General features: G+C 43.0%; 1 protein-coding gene across 5 annotated transcripts in view; it reads left to right on the top strand.

Annotated features, from left to right (window-relative positions):
* The first annotated feature begins 338 nt into the window (after nucleotides 1-338).
* The window catches only part of EML6 (EMAP like 6), a 267,083-nt gene continuing 247,111 nt past the window's right edge, over nucleotides 339-20,310 (top strand). For 4 of the 5 annotated variants that reach the window (XM_087436765.1, XM_087436763.1, XM_087436761.1 and 1 more), the window contains exons 1-2: nucleotides 339-585; nucleotides 1,378-2,106. In XM_087436765.1, coding sequence (XP_087292891.1) covers nucleotides 1,910-2,106 — 197 coding nt within the window. In that variant the 5' untranslated portion in view covers nucleotides 339-585; nucleotides 1,378-1,909. Of the gene's footprint in view, nucleotides 586-1,310; nucleotides 2,107-20,310 lie in introns of those variants that run through there. The other variant, XM_087436762.1, reaches the window with a different exon arrangement.

Below are 20,310 nucleotides of genomic sequence, written 5' to 3'. Positions count from 1 at the left end.
AGAGATTTTCTCTACTCCAACTCCACTGCTCTTCTCCATGGATACACAAACATGCAGGTCGGCCGCCTGGGTCACTAGAGAACGAGAACACACGGCGTCGGGAAGCGGTCCCCTTGGGTTCGCCTTCCTCTGCTCAGCGGGAAAACCGCAGGCAAAACCACGCCAGTAACGGCCTCTCTACGGCCCTCCCCCCGCCCCCCGCGCGGAATCCTGGGACTTGTGGTCTAGCTCCGCACACTCCGTGCCCTCCCAGCCCCAGCCGGCGTCGAGAGGACTACACTTCCCAGGATGCATCGAGGGAAGGGGCGACCTGGGCGGGGAGAGGCTGGGGGCGGCCCCAACGCTCTGGGGCGTCGCGGTTTCCAAGAGCGGTGATCTCGCTTAGTAACCAGCCGCCGCGGTTCCCGCAAGCCGGCTGTGGCCCCGCCCCCGGAGCCCCGGCTGGAGGAAGAACCTGTCTACCACCGCGCTCCAGTGACGAAGCCCATCCGCGGGTGCGGGAGGCGGGGAGGGGAGGGCAAGCAGAGGCTTTCGCTCGCCTGTGCGAGATCCGGGACGTGCTGGCGGCGCCCGCTCCGAGCAGAGGTTAGAGGCAGAGAGAGCGGGGATGCTCGGCGGCGAGGCTGGAGCCGGTGTGGGAGGAGTGCAGGACACCCGTAGGACGCCAGTGCGCGCGGGCTGGGGTGTCCCTGGGGGCCGGCATTCCTCGGACCCGCGGCGGCTGATGCCCGGGATGTGTGTGCGCGCGCGTGTGGGGCTCACAGTCCCCTGTGGTTCCGCGGGCGCCCCCGCCGCCAGCCGGGCTAGAGGCGTGACCCTTGGCCCGCAGGACCCCGTAGTTAGCGCAGACCTTCCTGGGGAGAGGTACACGATTTGTGCCACTTGTTAATTATTTAATTTCTTTTGGACTGGCAGCGTTTGTAGGTAGCGCTTTCCTGCCTCCAAGTGCACTAGTGTCTCATTTCCTCCGATTCAGAAAAATCTTTATGACGCTTGCAATTGGAGTTGCTGATTAGTAAGAGCTGCTGAGTTCTTTATGGTTTTCTCGGCCGAGAGAGGGTCCACGGAAGATATGCATTTTAAACACATACACGACACCTAATTGGAGCATCTAAAAAATGACCATTGCCTATTCGCCCTGGCTTAATGGGGAAACAGCAAATGTTCTTTCAAGTCATATCAGCAACCACCAGCCAGCAACATTTAGGGCATATTTCATATCATTAAGAAGATGAATCTGGAGAGAGAAAGGGGGAGTAGTTGACAGTTTTATGTTTTTTTTAAACTTAGTTTAGTTTGGGGATCATTTTCTTGGACTAGGTGACTTATGCAAAAAATCTGTTTTTTTTCTTCCTCGCTCTCGCATCCTGGATATAGACTGTCACTTTCGGATCCAAGGATGGTGATGGCAAAGCTTACCCGGGTTCCCAGTCAAATCAAAGCTGTCACAGAATAAATCCCGCTGCCTGCTGCGAAGCTCCCCCGCGCACTGCAAACTTCAGGGAGAGAACTGGGTAATCAGTGTTTGGATATGCAGAACCCTGATTTAAAAGGCAGGGTGAACCCCCCAAGAACCTCCCCCGGGGACCGAAGCCCGCAGGTGCAGTGAGGCGTGCGCGCGGGTGCTGGCGCCCCCGAAGACTCCTCGCCCGGGGAGAGGGAGCCGGGGCGCCCGGCGGGGTCTGGCGGCCGCGCATCGGCGGCGCGTCTCCGGCGGCGGCGGCGGATGATGGTGGCGGCGGGCGCGCTGGGCTGTATCTGTGCGTCGCCGCGGAAATCAGAGCCCGGCGCTGCACCCTGAGCCCTTGCCGGTCCTCCGCAGCCCGAGCCTTGGCGAGGACAGACCCGGCGCGCAGGGGCCGCGGACCCGCGCGCGGGGGCACCGGGGGGCGAGTGGGGTCGGCTTATCATGGCGGATCGGACAGCTCCCAGCTGCCAGCTCCGGCTGGAGTGGGTGTACGGGTACCGAGGTCACCAGTGCCGCAACAACCTGTACTACACAGCCGGCAAGGAGGTGGTCTACTTTGTGGCTGGCGTCGGGGTGGTTTACAACACCCGTGAGCACAGCCAAAAATTCTTCTTGGGACACAACGACGACATTATCAGGTAAGGAGGTGGTCTGGGGCGAAGGGGAGGAGTTGAATGTGGAGGTTGGAAGGGTGGGGAGAAAGATGACCCACCGGGCTTTCCTGGGGTCAGATCCGGGAACCCCATGGAATAAAGGATTCTCTCTGGAACCGCATGGAATTACAGACGGGCTGCTGATTTCAAGGTTAGGGCAGAAACAGGGTGTGTGTGTGGGGTGGTGCAGGTGGGGAGGGAGAGATCTCTTTTCTCTTTATTCCTCTGGAAGCCTTTTAAATCTCTAAGGAGTTGAGTGTCCTGATCCTTTTTTGGTGTTCATTCCTGCTACAAGTGGAAGGATCTTGGGTAACTATCAAACACTTCTTCCTTCCCTAACTAGGTAAATGTAGGACCCATAATCTAAACTGTGGGTATCGTTTTTGGGAGGCTCCTTAGTAGGTTCCTTAGCAAGCAAAAGGATTTAAAAAAAAATCTAAAAGAAATTTTGCTACAGGTAATTTGGAATCTTCATCCCAGATACTTGGAAACTGGGAAATTTCTGCAGTGGGTGGGGAGTTCTCTAATATTTCACTTGGCAGTGTTTTAGTGCCAAAAAACATATTTATACACTAAATGGATGCTTGCACAATGTTACTGAGGTTATAAAAGGCTGGCAGCTGCTGGACCACAAAATCCTACCAGCCAGCCCACAGAATGACCAACATCTGGTAGCGGATGGCCAGGGTTGATTAAAGAACACGATTGCATGAATAGCCATTTTAGGGGCCCTCTGTATTAAATTGTAGAAAGGCATATTTTGATTGTTGGCCCTGTCTTCTCATCTTTGGACCAGACGCATTTTCCTCCAGCCCTTGTCAGCTTCTTGTGTGACCAAACAAGGTGTGGTCCAGATGCTGTTCACAGGGAATCCCTTTCAGCCTTTGGCAGTTAAGGAAGATTTCCATGACATGGGAGCCTCAGCCCACAGGGAAAATGACTTGCTGAGGATGGACTACAACTGACAGAGACCATATTTGTACCTTTCAAACTTGTATGTTCATTGATGTAGAACGACTTCCATCATGTTTTCAGAATATTGCCACTTGTGCTCTTAAGTTTGCCTTTCATAATGAAATAAATGGTTAAGTGGTGTAATTTTAATGGTCTTAATTTCTCTGTTGGGAGAATGACTTAAAAGACTAGCTTTTTTTCCCCTTCTAGTGTTGTGCTTATTCTGGAGCCTTTTTTCCCTGAGTCCTAAAGTTGAAAAATTTTTACGGAAAGTAAAAACTTAATATTTGAAAATACAGTAAGATATTTTTTAAAAAAAATCTTGGCTTTTAGAAGGTGAACATTTAAAGTACTAGGAGCTCTACTGTTCTCAAGATTTGGTGGAACTGACATGTAAAACTTTCTTCATGTCACCTATGACAAAATAGCTTTTTTCTTCTCTCCCCGATATGGTAATGGTTGTGATTGGGACATCTTTACCTAGTTCTGTCCTGAAGATTTTGCTTCTCTAATTGCCAGGCTGATTATTAAAGTCACAGGTGCAAATGGTTCACAGTGACTCGTGAAAAGGTTATACGTTTAAAAATTTAAAGCCATTATGTTTTTGCACTGTCTTTCTTCATGCAGTGCTTTCCATTACACCATCAAAATAAGATGTAGTCCTTGGGGGGAAGGGAGAGAGTGGCAATTAAACAGAAAATTCCCTGGGGTTAAATAATATTAATATGACAGTTCACTGAACTACTTTGAGGATTTGAACTCCTAATCTTACTTTTTTCTCTAACAGGAAAAAAATTAAATGCCCTGTCGAAACTGAAGGTGGGAAAAGGGTGGAGTTGCAGTAACTGCTGTTATGACAGGCAGCTGGACCAGGGAATGTGATGATATCTGGCTTAGTTAACAAAACACTCAGTTTTGAAGAAAAGGTGAATGAAGTTATTTGTATAACTGGGTTTGCAGGGAACCTCAACTGATGAAAAGGAAAAAAAAGATGATTTGGCTTCTGGTCTGTTTATTAAGCTAGTTGTATCTTTATACTGAACAGTGACATAGTAGTAAGCCTGCCTTCAGAGAAAGAACCTTATTGCTAAATTTTCCCTGATATTTGGTTGGGACTGAGTGTGTATAGGTGAGCAGAGTTCTTTAATACCCATGTATATCTGTGCACATAGGAATAAAATTAAGTTCAACAGATTAAAAAACACAAACCACAGATCATGATATAATTAAGAGCTGTAAAGTTAGAATGTTTATGCTGTTATTTTGCTTCATCTTATGTATGTAAATACCTTTTTCTGGTGAAAGCAGTGCACAAACCCTGTTTGTTTTATCCTTAGTATGTGGGACTCTTAAGTGCCATTTCTTTCATAATTTTATTCCCAGAAACAGAAGTTTGAAATTAATATTGTAAAATGTTGGGAATATTTATGTATTAATTGTGTATGTGGACAAGAAAATTGTGGTCTTTTATCTTTATGAATTTCAACTCATTTCTGTGTATCCCAGTTATACTACTGATTTTCCACTGAAAATATTGAAGTTGGTCGTTGAATAAGGAGGACTATAGCTAAGGTGTTAGTGCAAAAATGTTTCGGGTTTTTGGAATCATTACATGAATATTAAAACTTCTAGCTCTTGATTCCACCAAATGAGATAATGTGAGTAATTGTCCACTTAGTTTTTGCATTAGTTTGAAAGATGTATTCATCATGCATACATTTCCTACTGCTTTATTTATTGTGCTACTTTCCCTGGAATATTAACTAGAAAGCAGCCCAACAAATATTGATACAGCACTCCATTTTATCAAACCATGAGATCACGATGAACCTTAATAATAATGTAGGATTTGGCGGAGCTCGTTGGAGCTCAGCATGTGTCCTCCTGATTTGACAGACTCTGTTTCTCAGATTTTTTTTAATGTCGATATGTGCAGCGTAATGTCATTTATTAGATGTGGAGGCTTAGTTTTATTCCCTTGAATGATTGCCCTTCACCACAGATAACAGATTAGAGGATGATGCCGTATTTTAGCCCTCATAACATTGTGACAGGACAAGTGAATACTTACAACAGTGTTTGCTGTTGGGCTAAGAACAGGACTCACATCAGGGCTTGAAAGCAAGGACTGGAATAACTACTAACTTGGTTTCGACTTCAGGTAGCAGATCATGACACAGAAATGCAGTAAATGAAGGAAAAGGTCGTGAACACATTTACTCCGTCACTTCCCTTCCATTTTCACAGTGACTCCAACTGAGACATTTATCTCCTTACTCTGGATCCCTATATTGCTTTCTGACTAGTTCCCTCTCTCCATTTTCTTTTCTCCTATTTTTTGGCTCTCTATTGCAAGGGAGGTTTTTCTGTAATACTCTTTTAGGGGAGAGGGCACTGACTTTGACCTCACACACTCAGGTATGAACTCAGTTATGAACCCCACTCTGCCATTACTGGAGGCATCTGAGTGAGTGGCTTGACCTCTAGGGGCCTTGTTTATTTGTGAAATGGGGGTAACACTACCTAAATTGCAGAATTGTAACTATTAGAAATAATGTATGCAAATGGTTTAGTGTGGGGCCTGGCCCTTAGTTGGTGCTCAATAAATGCTCTTAGCAGTGGTAGTTGTAGTAGTGTTGAATTGAAAACATACACATGCACCAAAACAAGACAATGCTTCCTCATTGCCCACAGGCTGAAGTTCAAAATCCTTAGCTTTCCATTCTCTCTGGCCCCAACCTACCTTTCTACCTTTATTTTCTTTTTCTTGAAAAAATCATAAATTGTTTGCTTCCCACTTGCCATATAATAAGATTACTCTGTTCTTTCCTGCCTCATACTGGAATGACTTATCTCCCCGTTCACCCTTCTCCCCCTATACCTCCTCCCTACCTATGGCATAGTGGTGGGACTGTAGACTTTAGTGTCTGACAGACCTGATTTTGAGCCTAGATTTGCCACCAGTTGGGTGACTCGGGGAAATTACTAAACCTCTGTGAGTCTGAGCTATCATCAGTAAAACAGCTTCTCATCTATAAAATGGGAGTTTAGGGTGTCTACCTTATAGCTTGTGGAGATTACCTACAAGGTATCCCACAGTGTTTGGTAAATGGCAAGTGCCCACCACAGGAAGCCTGTTAGTATCCACATCCTGCATGGCTCAGTCTGCTTCTGTCTCACCTCTCCCATGAGACCTTTTACCATCTTTAGGTAAAGGGATGCCTTGCAATCCTAAAGTTTTGCATCTTTTGTGACCAGTTCTGCTGACTTAATATGTATCATTTAGTGCCATTCTTTCATTCTGAATATTTTCATTTGTAAATGTATATAAGATGCTTGAGGCTGAGAATGAATTTAATAAGCAGAGTACAGACTCAGTGCTAAGTGTGTGTACAGATTTATCTTGTCCATCCTCTCAACAACCCCATGACGTTGGTACTGTTGTTAGTCGCAGTTTACTGGTGAGGTAACCAAGGCACAGAGAGGTTAAGGATCTTGCCCATGGTCACTATTTAGCACATTGTAGAATGGGTATTGGAACCCAAGTTGGTCTGATTCCGAAGCCCAAAGTTATTGCTTCACCACTTTACAGACTCTTTTATTTTTCTCAGTCACTGTGGTCCCTACCGCTGTGCATTGTTTCTAACCAGAACTTAGTGAGCTTGTTGCTCTGTTTATCAATCCTGTGCTTTATTCAAGAGTATTTGAAGCAGATTGCTAGAACCCAGTCTAGAAATGGAACCATGTTCAAGTTCACTGTAGGAACATCACCAGCTTTGAAACAGTCATCTACTAGATATATTAAAAAAAATTTTTTTTAAGTCTCACTTATGACATGGCTAAAATAATCTGGTGCTGCAAATACAGTTGAACTTGTTGAATTTGAAGAGAGAGGTCTAACAGCTGTGGTTGGTCCTGGAGTGTTGGGTAAATGGGTGCGCATGAAGGCCTGGAGATAGGATTGCATATTCTTCAGTCCCTTGACCAGTTTGAATAAGGAAAACATGGGGGTAACTATAAAGAATCAAGCCCATATTGAGTTGAGTGCCTGCTCTGTACCAGACACATTATATAGATATGTCATCTCATTGAATTCCCCTCTCCCCCAACTCTGAGAGATAGTCCTCTCATTTTACAGATAAGGCTCTGAGAGGAAAAGAGATTTAAGCAAAGTCACTCAGAGGTACCACCCTGTTCATTGGATCTCGCTTACTCTGTTTATTGACAAGAGCATGAAGTGAAAGGCTTTGATGGAAGCTTATGGTCTGTTAATAAATGATCTTATTATTGTTATTCTTATTAATAAGCTATAGTCTATTTGTCTGGTGATTTCTATTAAGATTTATTTATTCTCTAAATCGGGTACCTTTTATTCTTTCTCATTTGTTTATTCATCAAAAACTCATTTCACATCTAGAACGTACCAGGTGCGGGGGGTGAACATGACCAGATTCTTGCCCCCCATTCTGGTGGGGGAGGCCAACAATGAATGAACAAGAAAACAAGGTGAATGTAGGTATTGATATATACTAAGAAGAGAATGATCATAGACAGGAACTGGGTTGGGTGGGGGTATGGGAACTGCCTTAGATAAGGTTTCCAGAGCAGCTCTCTAAGGAAATGGCATTTAACCTGACACCTGAAGTATGAGAAGGGGCAGATAAGTGAAGATGTGATGGCAGAGGAGAGGTTACATGCAAAGGCACCAGGGTGGGAAAGAACTTGGTATGCCCAGAATTCTGGTATAGATACCCAGAGAAGGACCAAGGTCATTGTAATTCTCATCCAGGTCATTAATGCTTCATGGGTTTTGACACCGTATGTCCTAGATATCCCAGGACAGTCACAAATATTCCATTCAGTTATTGTCATAGGTACATTTGTTCTTGGCATATCTTGGGTCTGTATTTTTAATTCAGAATATATGACCATGTTTTTATTTAGAAAATATGGTTACTATATAATGGGTCATTGCTTGAAAAACATTGCACTGGAGTATGCTCTCTTATAAAGAATGATATTGGCCCCACCACCAGTGGTCAATTGGAATGTAGATTGTACTGTGGTAAGTGAAAAGCTGTTCCATGGCAGCATCTCTAAGCAGGGCTGTCCTAGGGCCTCTTCTACCCACACGGATGTGGATCTGAACACCTTTGCAACGTAGGTGACATTTTTGCCACTAAACAAGAAAAAGGAAGCTGCTGGGAAGGCTGACTTTCTGGCTCTGCTTCTGGGACTGATTCTTCCCCCAGTAAACTGGACTCACACGGAAAGCCATCTTTTAGCCAGCCAACTACACATCTTCAGCAGTCAGTCTCCTCTTGTAGGTTTTACTTGAGTTTGTCATATGTGGATTGATCTTAAATGTAATTAAAATGTTTGAGAGCAAACACTTCTTCTCAAATATCATTATGCATAGGAGTCACCTGAGCACTTGCTAAAATCCAGATTCCCAGTCAATAAGTCTGGTGTGGGGCCTAACATTCTACATTTCTAACTAGCTCCCAAGTAATGCCAATGCTACTGGTCCACAGGCCACTCTTTACACACAAGATTTTAGGGACCTCATTGGTATGTTTCAGAGCTCAATAGACCAGTGAGTTTTTTACCCCAAAAGATATTGCCAGCTAGTGAAATAGACTTAATAATATATATGTATATATGATCCATATATTTATTAAATTCTTAAATTAACAGTATCAGTTTTTTAAACTAAGTTGGCACCTAGCCCAGTGTTCTTTCTTCTCCAGAAAGAACCAAGCAAACACTGGCTGGAACAAGTTAAGGAGATGGCGAGCCTGTCCCTGTGGGCAGTGGAAGAGTGTGTCCACAGCCTTTGTGTAAACGTATGTTTTCTAGTCTCTTGCGTAAATACCTAGGAGTGGAATTGCTGAATCATATGGTAACTCTATGTGAACTTTTTGAGGTACTGCCAAATTGTTTTCCAAGGCAGCCAGACCATTTTACAATCCCATCAGCAATGCATGAGAGTTCCAATTCCTCCACTTCTTTGCCAACGCTTCTTATTGTCTTCTTGATTATAGCTGTCTTCTGGCTGTGAAGTGGTACTCATTGTGGTTTTAATTTGCATTTCCCTAAGGACTAATAATATTGATCATCTTTTCATAAATTTATTGGCCATTTGTATATCTTCTTTGGAGAAAATATAATTTTATTTTATTTATTATCATTTTTATTTATTTATTTATTCAAATCCTTTGCCCAGTTTTTAATTGGTTTGTCTTTTTATTGTTGGGTTGTAAGAGTTCTTTATGTATTCTGAATATATGTCCCTTATCTGACATATTATTTGCAAATATTTTCTCTCATTCAATGAGTTGTGTTTTCGTTTTCTTGATGGTGTCCTTTGAAGTACAAAAGATTTAGATTTTGATGATGTCCAATTTGTTTTTTTTCTTTTTTACTTATACTTTTGGTGTTATATCTAGAAAACCATTGCCCACTCCAAGGTCACGAAGATTTATTCCTATTTTATCTACTAACAGCTTTATAGTTTTAGCTCTGACATTTAGGCTGATGATCCATTTTGAGTTAATTTTTATATATGATGTGAGGTAGAAGGTCCAACTTCGTTCTTTTGCCTGTGGATATCCAGTTGTGCCAATGCCATTTGTGGAAAAGACTATTCCTTTCCCATTAATTGTCTTGTATGTCTACAGCCTTTGAATACCCCTAGCAGAGGGTCCATTCGTCTCACACAGAAGATACTGAACATCTGGGGATCCAGAAACTGAAACAATCATTGAAACGATTAACCTAGGAGTAATAGAAATCCGAGGCTTTGGTTGCTCCCCTGTATTTGTAAAGATGCTGTTAGATCCTATGAAGTATATATAGATTTCTATATATTTAACGAATATCACCATTTATACTTTGAGGAGCCAGTGCACTATTTAGTAACTGCTGTTTTAGGGACCAGCAACAGTCTGTGCATTGGCTTTGTTTACTCCCAAAGATTCTTGCTTTTTAAAAATAAATTTACAGCCTTGAGCCTTGCTGCTGGAGACAGATCTGTTGAGGCTGCTGAGGGCGTGGAGGTGGTATGGAAAGCCGAGGGAGTGGTCAGAGAGGGTGCCCCTTGACCTCTACTCCTTTATCGGTTCATTTCTTTCTTCCCCTAGTGGGAGGCAGGTGCCCGGATGGCCCCAACTCAGAAGTTGGATTCCAGATTGCCCACTAGTTCTTTGCTCCTCTCTTTTCCATCAGCATGAAGGGGAGGAGGGCAGGCCAGCTCTACTTCCCTGAGATGAAAGAAGCTTTCTCTGGATTGGTAGTACATAAATAGGCTGGTCAGAGAATTATTCTAAGGCTATTGAGAATTAATTTAAGGCACAACGATTCTTGTTCAGTTTAACTGCTGTTTAATAATGTCATTACAACATTTTTCTATGTTCATTGTAAATTAATTTTATGAGTAAGAATAAAACAAGATCCGCAAGTGACGGGATGCCTTCTAAATAAGAGATTATTAGTTGCAAGAAACTGAAAATTTTTCAAAGAAACACGATTAAGGGAGGGGATCATAAGGTTGCAAGAGAATCTTTTGGAACTTAATTACAGGGAGTATGGCTGGCCTCTCAGGCACTGCATGGTTATTGGCAGCTAGTCTTTGCCTATTTTTCTCGAAGGCGTTCCCATGCATCACAGGGATTCATATCTCTGCTTCTCTCTGGATAATTTATGCTTTGAGTTTCTCTGACTGCAGACTGGCTTCTTAACTCCATGATCCATTTTGCACATAGCCACCCAGCCCCCCGCCAAAAATATCTGACTTGGCCCGTCAGCACACATGACTGTCTAGCTTGGTCCTATAAAACCAATTGAATTGATCTTTTGAGTCTTAATTCCAAATTTCCAGAAAAGAGAATCTAATTGACTTAGCGTGGGTCAGGATGTCCGCCCAGTCCAATCAGCTGTAGCCTGGAGGGTGGGACCATGTTTCAAAGGACTTCCCCTTTAAGGAGGATTATCTAATAAGGGAGGTACGGGCTGAGAAGGAAGGAATGACAACTCTATACAGGAAGTGGATTAGAAGAGGAGGAGGCAAGTGATTTCTTGATGGAGAGAAAAGGGCAAGACGATGAGAAATACTGAGTTGAGGGCAAGAAAAGATAAGGAAAGGGATATTAAGAGGGCTTAAATACAAAATGTTGGTGATACAATACATCATGGAATATTCAGTTCTCTTAAAAGGCCATGGCAGGGTGTCTCTGGGGAAGGCTGGCTGATGACTGGTGACCACAGCCATAGAAGGCTAGGTGGACATCAACCATTTGCCTACTGGGGTGCCAGTGCTGGGGTCTGGTGTTAGGGGTGGAGGGCAGAGGGGAGCATATGGGAATGGAGGTTGATGCTAGCAGGCACCAGGGAGATGGCCTAATGGCACTCACAGGAGGCTTCCTGGGGCTGGCACAGCCTGCCAAGGTGATGTTGGTGGGGCTCAGGGGCAGCAGCTATTTACGAGGTAGTGAAGAATATTTCCATCCTGTACCTGGCGCAGATACTGGCGCATACCTGCTGAGCACCAGCCATGGCTGTGAGTGAAAAGTTTGCACGAGTGAACTCCTGGATGATTTAGTGAGCTTGGCCATCTAAAAGGTATTGAAAACAAATCTTCCTAAAGCCAGACTTAAAATGTATCTAAGGTTCCCCATTGCCTACAGGATAAGGTTCAAGCTCCTTCAGCATGGTCTCTGAGGCCTATTATGATCTGGTCCCTGGCTCCTCCTCCAGCCTGATGTCTCTCAGTGTCCTTCTAACATCCTCCAGTGACAACAAACTCCTTGCAGTTCCCTGAACTCAGCATCCTATTTTGTGTAGCCTCATCCTTGCACATGCTATTTGGCTGCCTGAAACAACCCCTCACTTCTCCGTGCAGTCTTTTTCTTCCTTCATTCTCAAAGCAGTGTCATCTCCCCCTGAAGCCTTACCTGACAGTTCAAGACTATTTTAGGCCCTTCTTTCTCTGTGCATCTCGGCCACCATGTAAGTACCTCTCTTCTGGTGTCCTTATATTGTGTTGCGTTTGTTGACTCACCCATCTTTCCACCTGATCTGAGTTCCGTGTGTGTCCTGTGCCTAGCACCTGTTGTGGGCATAGTAAGTGTTTAATATATTTTTATTTGTTGTTAGTTCTTCATATCTCAAATTATTTGTAAGGAGCAAGGTGTGAAATGGGGATAAGATTTCTATAGCACTCACTCTATACATACTTTGTGAGGAGAAAATCCTGAAAGTATATTATCAGCTGGCACTTAAATACAAGATTCAGAATCTTCTTTTTTTTTTTTTTTAAAAAAACTTGAATGGCCATAATGACCAATTACTGCATTGTTCGTAAGTCACACACCAAATTCTATTTGCCTTCTTCCATCTGCTGCTTTCCTGGTCTAGATGGAAAATACAGCCATTGAAGACATAATGTTTTTCTATTGATATACATTCCTAGATGTTAAAACACTCTTTTTGAATGACTTGAGAAATTTTGACTGTATTATAAGGAAAATCTTGATTTGTATCCCTTTAGATTTACGAAACATGGGGGTCTTTTAAGCAACTTTTGACAATATGATGGAACGTTTGTGAGAGGGATGTCTGCAGAGATTGTAAGGTAACACCTGCTGGCTCTAAATGAATTTAAGTCTTTCCTGGCCCAGAAGAGTTTCACCCAAAGATACAGAAGTAGGCGTTCAAGGGCAGGCCTCATGGACAAAGGGACTTTTGAAAGATGAAGAGCAGTTTGGCAGGCAGATGGGAAGAGAATAGGGGAAGGAGGCAACACCAGGGAGGGAATAGCTTGTGCAAAGGCTCAGGGGCTTAAAAGCAGGGTCTTCTGAGGAGAGAGTAGGTGGTTCAGTATTGCTGGAGTGAGGAGGATATTGAGGGAGATGAAGCTGCGTAAGTGGACTGGGGCTAGGTCACTGAGGGGTTTACAGCTCATCCCACAAGTTATGGGGACCAGTGAGAGGATTTCAACAGGGTGAGACAAGGCCAATTTACATTTTAGGAAGATCATTGAAGACGGAGGATTTCCGCTTTATTCATATTACCCTTTTCTTTGAGATTCCTCCCCATACTTGTTTTCTTCAATGTCAAACTTCTCAGGAAGGGAGTATGGCATTGTACAAGGGGTATGGGTCTGTGGGATTTAACACTGCATTTGGCTCTGTCTCTAACCAGACATTCGGCGTGGTACTTAACTTAACATGGGCCTCAGTTTCCTCATCTAAAAATGAGGAAAGAGCCTTCTAAAGTCCTTTCTACATGAAAGTGCTGAGATTCTGAGTTCCATTGACTGCTTCCATTTTCTTATCTCTCATTCCCTCCTCCACATAATGAACTGGTTTCTACTCTCACAAGCCACCAGAATCATTCTCTGGAGCAGCTCCAGTGACCTCCAGTGCTAAGGGTGTAGTCCACGGGTTCTCTTACCTCCCTGCCTGCCCTTTGTCTCCTCTCCCTCGCCCACCTTTTACGTATAGGGGCTCTTTAACATCGCTAATCAGGTTTTCCTGTCAAAAATGCATGACCTGAAGCTAATCATGAGGAAACAAACCAATACAAATTGAGGGACGTTCTACAATACAACTGACCTGTACTTCGCAAAAAAATGTCATTCTCATAAAAGACAAAAGAGATTGAGAAACCATTCCAGATTAAAGGAGACTAAAAAGATGTGTCTAAATGTAACGTGTGATTCTGGATTGGGGTGGGGAGGAATTGTTATAAATGACAATATTGGGACAGTTGGTGAAATTTGAATATGGGACTATATATTAGGTGATAGCATGTATCAATGTTAAATATTCTGAATTTGATTTTAATAGTGCAGTTATGTAAGAGAAAGTACTTGTCTTAGGAGATATGAGCTGGAATATTTAGGAGTGAAGAGTCACGAAGGCTGCAAATTGCTCTCAAGTGGTTCAGTAACAACAGCAGCAACAGTAACAACAACAACAATAATAACGTGTCTGTGTGTGTTTGTGTGTGTGTATGTGTTTGTGTTCCTCACGACATTTGTTCTCTTTTCATTCCATGCTCTTTCCCTAAGACCTCTTACCCACTGCCTCCTCTCTGCTTCCATCCTTGCCCTTCCATTCTGTTCTCAACACAGCAGCCAGTTGATCTTGTTGCAATGTTAATTCAGGTCATGTCAGTTTTCTTCTCTCAGAGTAAAAGCCAAAGTCCTTATAATGGGACCTCTATGGGGATTTGGCCTTCTGCTACCTCTGTGATCTAATCTATTTTCTCCCTATCCCTTTCTCTGCTCTAGCCACACAGGCCTCCTAGCTGCTGCTTGAATACTTAGGCACTCTTCTGCCCCAGGTCCTTTGCACTTGCTGTTCCCTCTGTCTGGCTCCTTCTTCCCGCAGATATCCACATGACTTTACTCACTTCCCTTAGGTCCCTACTCAATGTCATCTTCTCGGTGACAGATATTGACTCAATGTCAAGGCCTCAGTGAGGCCTTCCCCAATTACTCTATTTACAATTCAAACCCCTCCCTAACATATTCCTTATTACCCATCCCTGTTTTGTTGTTCTCCTTAGCTCATATCTATTTTGATCCTTATTGTCTCTCTTCATTAGAATATAAGCTCTATTTGAGCAGGGCTGTTTTGTTCACTGTCCTGCCTGCAGTACCCAGAATGGTGCCTGGTATGTAGAAGATGCTTAAAAAGTATTTGTTGAATGAATAAATGAATGACTTGTATATGTTGACTTTTGTTTGTTTTAAGATAACCTCCTTGGAATTTCTGCTTAGAACAGGACTTCTTTTTTGGACCCTCTTTGACAGACTGTGAAGCCTATGGATCCCATCTCAGAATAATAGGTTTGTTTGTTCTGTTTTCCTCTTTTATTGAAACATAACATAGACACAGAAAAGTGCGCATGTCATGGTGCACAGCTGGATCAATTTGCACAAACCACACCCACCTTTGACCTTCACCCACAATAATAAATAAAACATTACCAGCACCACAGAGACCCCCTTGTGCCCCCTTCCAGTCACAACCCCCACTGCAAAGGTAACCTCTGTCCTGACTTTTAACAGTGTAGATTAGTTTTGGCTAATGTTTTACTTTAAAAAGAAGTGGTACATCATGCATTCTTTTGTGTCTGGCTTCTTTCAATCGGTATTATGTTTCTGAGATTCATCTGTGTTTCACATGTTTATTTTCAGTCCCATATTTTTCATTGTGTAGAAATACCATAATTCATTTATCCATTCTACTGTAGATGGGCATTTGGGTGGCTTCTAGTTTCTTTTGGCTGCTATCAGCATTCTAGTACAAGTGAACATATATACACAGTTGCATGTAGGAGTGGTGTTTCTGGGGTATGGAGTGCACATATGATGAGTTTTGCTAGGCACTGCCATACGGTTTTCCAAAGGGGATCCATCAGTTTATACTCCCACTATCACAGAATAATGTTTCCGAATGCATAATATAAAATACATAAATAGGATTACAAAGAAAATTATTTTGAAATATAGTTATAAAAATATTTTTAATATGTTGTGATATATTATGTGTGCTTCTTTAACTCATACAATTGAAAGTTCTAGCAGTTTTAATAATTACCATGATTTCAAGGTAGTGATGAGTATACATGACCTTTGAGAGGTCTGTGAGAACTGTAATGTGATATGAAAATATCTGTGATCATATTTGTCTCAAGGTCCTGGGTACTGCTAATACTACTATGGTTTGTTGCCTACATTCTGAATGATAGGAAATAACTAAAGTCTGTTACACGTTAGTGAAAATAAATATTTTTAGGAATTTTTTAGTCCATCTAAGGACATAAACCCTCCTGAATTCTATTAAGGGATACATGGACTCCAGGTTGAGAACCCCTGGCTTAGAGGAACAATAATGACTTACAACAAAGATTTCTTGAGTGTCTACTATGTGTCATACACTGTGCTAGGTACTGGGGACCCAACAGTGACCAATATGCATCTCCTCTCAAGGAACTTGTAACCGTGAGGGCAATATTCATAAATAAATTGAGCAGCTGGATATGGTGTGTTCAGTTCTATGAGAGTTCGTTACCCTCAGGATGTACACCTAACCCATTCATGGGAGGGGTGGTGGTCAGAGAAGTCTTTCTGGAGGAGAGGAAGGAGCATCATTAGATTTAGGCTCAGTGCCGGTCACTCTGGCTGCAGAGTGGATAAATGATTGTTGGAGAGAAAGTCTGGAGGCACCTGAAATAATCTAGGGTGTGAGATCATTATGGTAGTATGCAAGGAAAGCAATGAATATATTCTGGAGATTCTAGATTCCTGGTGATCGATTAGATATAGGTGGTGGAAGAGAAGGAAGGTGTAAGGTAAGGGCCAAGTTTCTGGCATAGTCAGCTGCTTGGATGGTGGTTATCATTCACTGAAATGGAATGAGGAACAGGTTCAAGGTCAGGGGGTGATGAGTTCAGCTTTGAACATATTTAGATTGAAGTGTCTGTGGGACATCTAAGAGGTGATTATACATATGTATGAGTTTCTTGCTCAGGAGAGCCGTGGGAGTTGCAGTGAGCATGTAGGAGTGGATGAGATAACCCAGAGAGCATATGGAGGAAAGAGAAGAGGCCAGGGTCAGGATTTTAAGGAAGATCAACTCATAGGAGATCAGGAGAGAAAGAAGTGCTTGTGAAACATGGGAAAAGTCACAGGGGTAAGAGGAACACCAGGGAAGTGGAGGGCCCTGGAGGCCAGGAGCAGAGAGGGTGTTAACGAGACCCTCAATAGTATCGATAGAGTATAACAAGGTAAGTCTGGAAAAGGGCCCTGTGGATTTAGCAATGAGAAGGTATGCTTTTCCTACAGAGATGTATTGCTTTTCCTACAAAAACAGGGAATGATTATTTTTCTCTGGATTATATTTTATCTGGGTTTTAAACTTTCTGTTATAGTAGTTAGAATTCCAAGGGTCATTTCCTTTTAGCTTTACTTTTCCTCTTACATCTCCTTTATATATTTTGCTCATGCTCCACTTAGTTTTATGCTGCAGTGATAGTAAGCAGTTATCTCAGCCTAATGACTTCTATCGGTAGCAGACTTAAGCTCTTTTTTTTTTTGTACAGTGAGAGATATTGTTACAGACACTGCTTCTTGGTAAAAAGCCTTCCAGGTCTATTATTCTGCATAGTAGACCTGAACACAATCACTTTAGCCAAGCCATGTTTGTGTGAGATCCTGGCCTGCTGACAATGGATTCACAAATCATCCTTCTTGCTTTAACATTCAGCTTTTAGTCCATATGATAAAATGTAATGGAAGAGATGTAAATTCTAGAATGTTTTATAATTGTTTTCTTCCTAGAATGTCACTTGGATTTTTATATAATCTATAAGAGAGAAGTGAGAAGAAGTTCAATTAAATAAACATGTGTTCAGTGCTTACTGTGTAAATGACAGCATGCAGGCTGCAGCGATGACAGTTATCCAAGCAGGAAGCATTGAGTGCCTGTCACTCCTTCCCTCCCTCATCTCCATTATCCAGTCAGCCCCAAGTGCAATTGATCATGTCCTCTCTGTCTTGCTGCTTCCGCCCTAGTTCACACTCCTGTTAACTTTTGTCTGGACAGTTATAGCAGCCTCCTTCCTGCCTCTGTCACTCCCCTAGTCAATCCTCTGTCTGAAAACCTGGCCAAACTTTAAAAAAATACAGATTTATGAGACCACGTCTAAAGATTCTGGTTCAGTAGGTCTGGCTATTAGTCCTTAAAATCTGTATTTTGAAGAAATTTCCCATAGCAATATAGGTGAATATAAATGCGTACACACACATACACAATTTGTCTGTCCATTGAGAGGACCAACAAGAAGTGACACATCAATAGCAGGAACACATCTAGCACCCAGAACTTGGTTTCTAAATACCATTCTCCACAAACAAGGATCAGAACTCCTTACAAAAAAAGCTGATTCCAGGCCTGGAGCAGGGAAAACGCAAAATGAGTCTGGAATCTTCCTGTGCTAGAAAGTCAGCAGTGTTCAGAGAACAAGGGGAGATGTTAAAATGACACAAGAGCCAGCTTGAAGGGACTTCCACTGACCACGTCTGGGATATTTCAGCATGAATATAACCCACCGAATAATAAAAATCCATGCATCTATAGTGATATAAATAACTAATGGGGAGAAGAGAAAGCCCTTTCTTGAGTAGAACGTCCATATTAAATACAGTTGGAGTGATGGAGTTAGAAAATCAATGGATGTTATAATCAATGATGAAAGTTTATAGAGGAACGTGATATTTACATAGCACTTCACCAAAAGGTGGTTACTAATTACAAAAGACAACAACTACAGTGGAGAAACCTGGCAGACACCACCTTAACCAAATGATCCAAGTTAACATTCACAATAATGGGACAAACTAAGTCATTAAAAAACTGTTCCCGAGTCGTCTGGGCTCTGGAATCCCTGCACTGTGCTAGCACTGGGATTAGCCTTTGACAGTACAGAGCTGATCTGTGCCCGCCCTACTTGAAAACTCCTGCTGGCTCTATTGCCTCTGGAATGGCCCCACCCTACCTTTTTGCCGTCATCTCCTACCACAACTCTGTTCCTCCCCCTCCCCCGCTTTTGCTCCCATCACACCATGCTCCTTGCAGTGACTCAAACGATCTCGTCTCTCTCTTACTGCACATGGCCCTGCTGTTTAGAATGCCCTGCCTGGTCTGTCTGCGAGGCATATTCATGTTATCCATGAGGCTGCTCCAGTGCATCGTCTCTGTGAAGCACCCCCTGATTTCTTGAGGCAGAATCAATGTCTCTTTCCTCAGTTCCCCCACAGCTTTTTCTCCATACCTCTCTTATAACACTTCTCACATTATGCTATAATTTTACATTTGTGTGTCTCCCCACTCCACCCACGCAGCCTATCGGTCCCTCTGTGTCCTGTGTCCTGGAGGCACTTTATGTGGTAGAAAGAGCTAGAGCTTCAGAGCCAGTCAGATGTAGGTTTGAATCTGATTCGACCCCTTATTAGTTGTTACCCAGTCAGCCCCACCTTCTTGCTCTAGACCTACTGGTAGGTTATTGTGAGAATTCAATTAAATAAAGGATGTAAAGAGCTTTGCAAAATGAGTTAAAGAAAAAGAAACCTGACTAGGCCCTGAGTAAGTTTTTTTTTTAACGTATATATATAAATATTTTACATATATACATTTTTCCCTATAATCCTGCAAAAATTCAAAGGTATATTCATATAGCTAGTAATTGACCCAACTTTGAGCCCATTTCTATCTGACTCCAAAGCAATGCTCTTTCTGCTACGTAGAGACCATATACCAGGATGGAGAGACAGAGAGAGCCACAATTACCTTAAATAAGAAAGCCATTGTGAAAAATGTTTAGCTGGAGTCATAGTCTCTAACCCATTCATGGGAGAGGGATGGTGGTCAGAGAAGGTAGCTGGATGAAGATCCAGATTAGATAGTCTCTTGTATGGATGGCTGCCAGAATGGATGAGGGTGAGATTCATCTCACAGATATTGAGTGCCTGTCAGGAGGCACTCATGGTGATTGCCATATGTGTGAGATCAAAGGAGAGCACGTGAAGTGATAAGGACGGGGGTTTAAGATAGAACCCTGGGATACGCCCTTACCTTTAAATTATGAGGAGAGGAAAAGGAGCACAAAGGGGCTTGAGAAGGAGCAGAAAGACAGGAAGGGACTTGGAAAGCAAGGGAGGAGCAAACGCCTGTATCTGTGTGTGTTTTGGTGGGCTGAGAGTGAGGGGCTGGTGGAAGGGTCTGCTGTGACCCTTCCAACGAACTCCAACGAAGAGAGGGACTAGGATTGGGACTCAAAAGAAGTCAAGGGAAGAGCATTTTCATTCCGGTAGTGCAAGGGCAGAACCCAGATTGCTAGAACAATGAGTAAGAATGAAAATGTGGAGGCAACAGGAAGGTGTCACCTAATTAGGGCTACATTCCCACGTACTTGGGCAAAGCACTTCCTGATATCTGGGAGATTTAAGAGTCATCTTGCTCACAGGCACCTGTTCTGGGAGATTAAGCACCCCCAAGATGCCTTCTGCTTCAGCAGGGAATACTGAGTGAAGGTGCCAGTTGACCATCAACTGCATCTCCTCCTCCCAAGGCTGTCTGTAACCAAGAGGCATATCTGCTTTAATGGGGCAACAAATCGGAGGTTTGAAAATCCATTTATTGTTTTCCTAAGGACAGGCATGTGATT

The sequence above is a fragment of the Ceratotherium simum genome, chromosome 11, assembly GCF_057802395.1.
Source record: "Ceratotherium simum simum isolate JZ-2026a chromosome 11, ASM5780239v1, whole genome shotgun sequence".
In the NCBI taxonomy this organism is placed as follows: Eukaryota; Metazoa; Chordata; class Mammalia; order Perissodactyla; family Rhinocerotidae; genus Ceratotherium; species Ceratotherium simum.
This window is presented reverse-complemented; position numbering and strand designations above follow the sequence as displayed.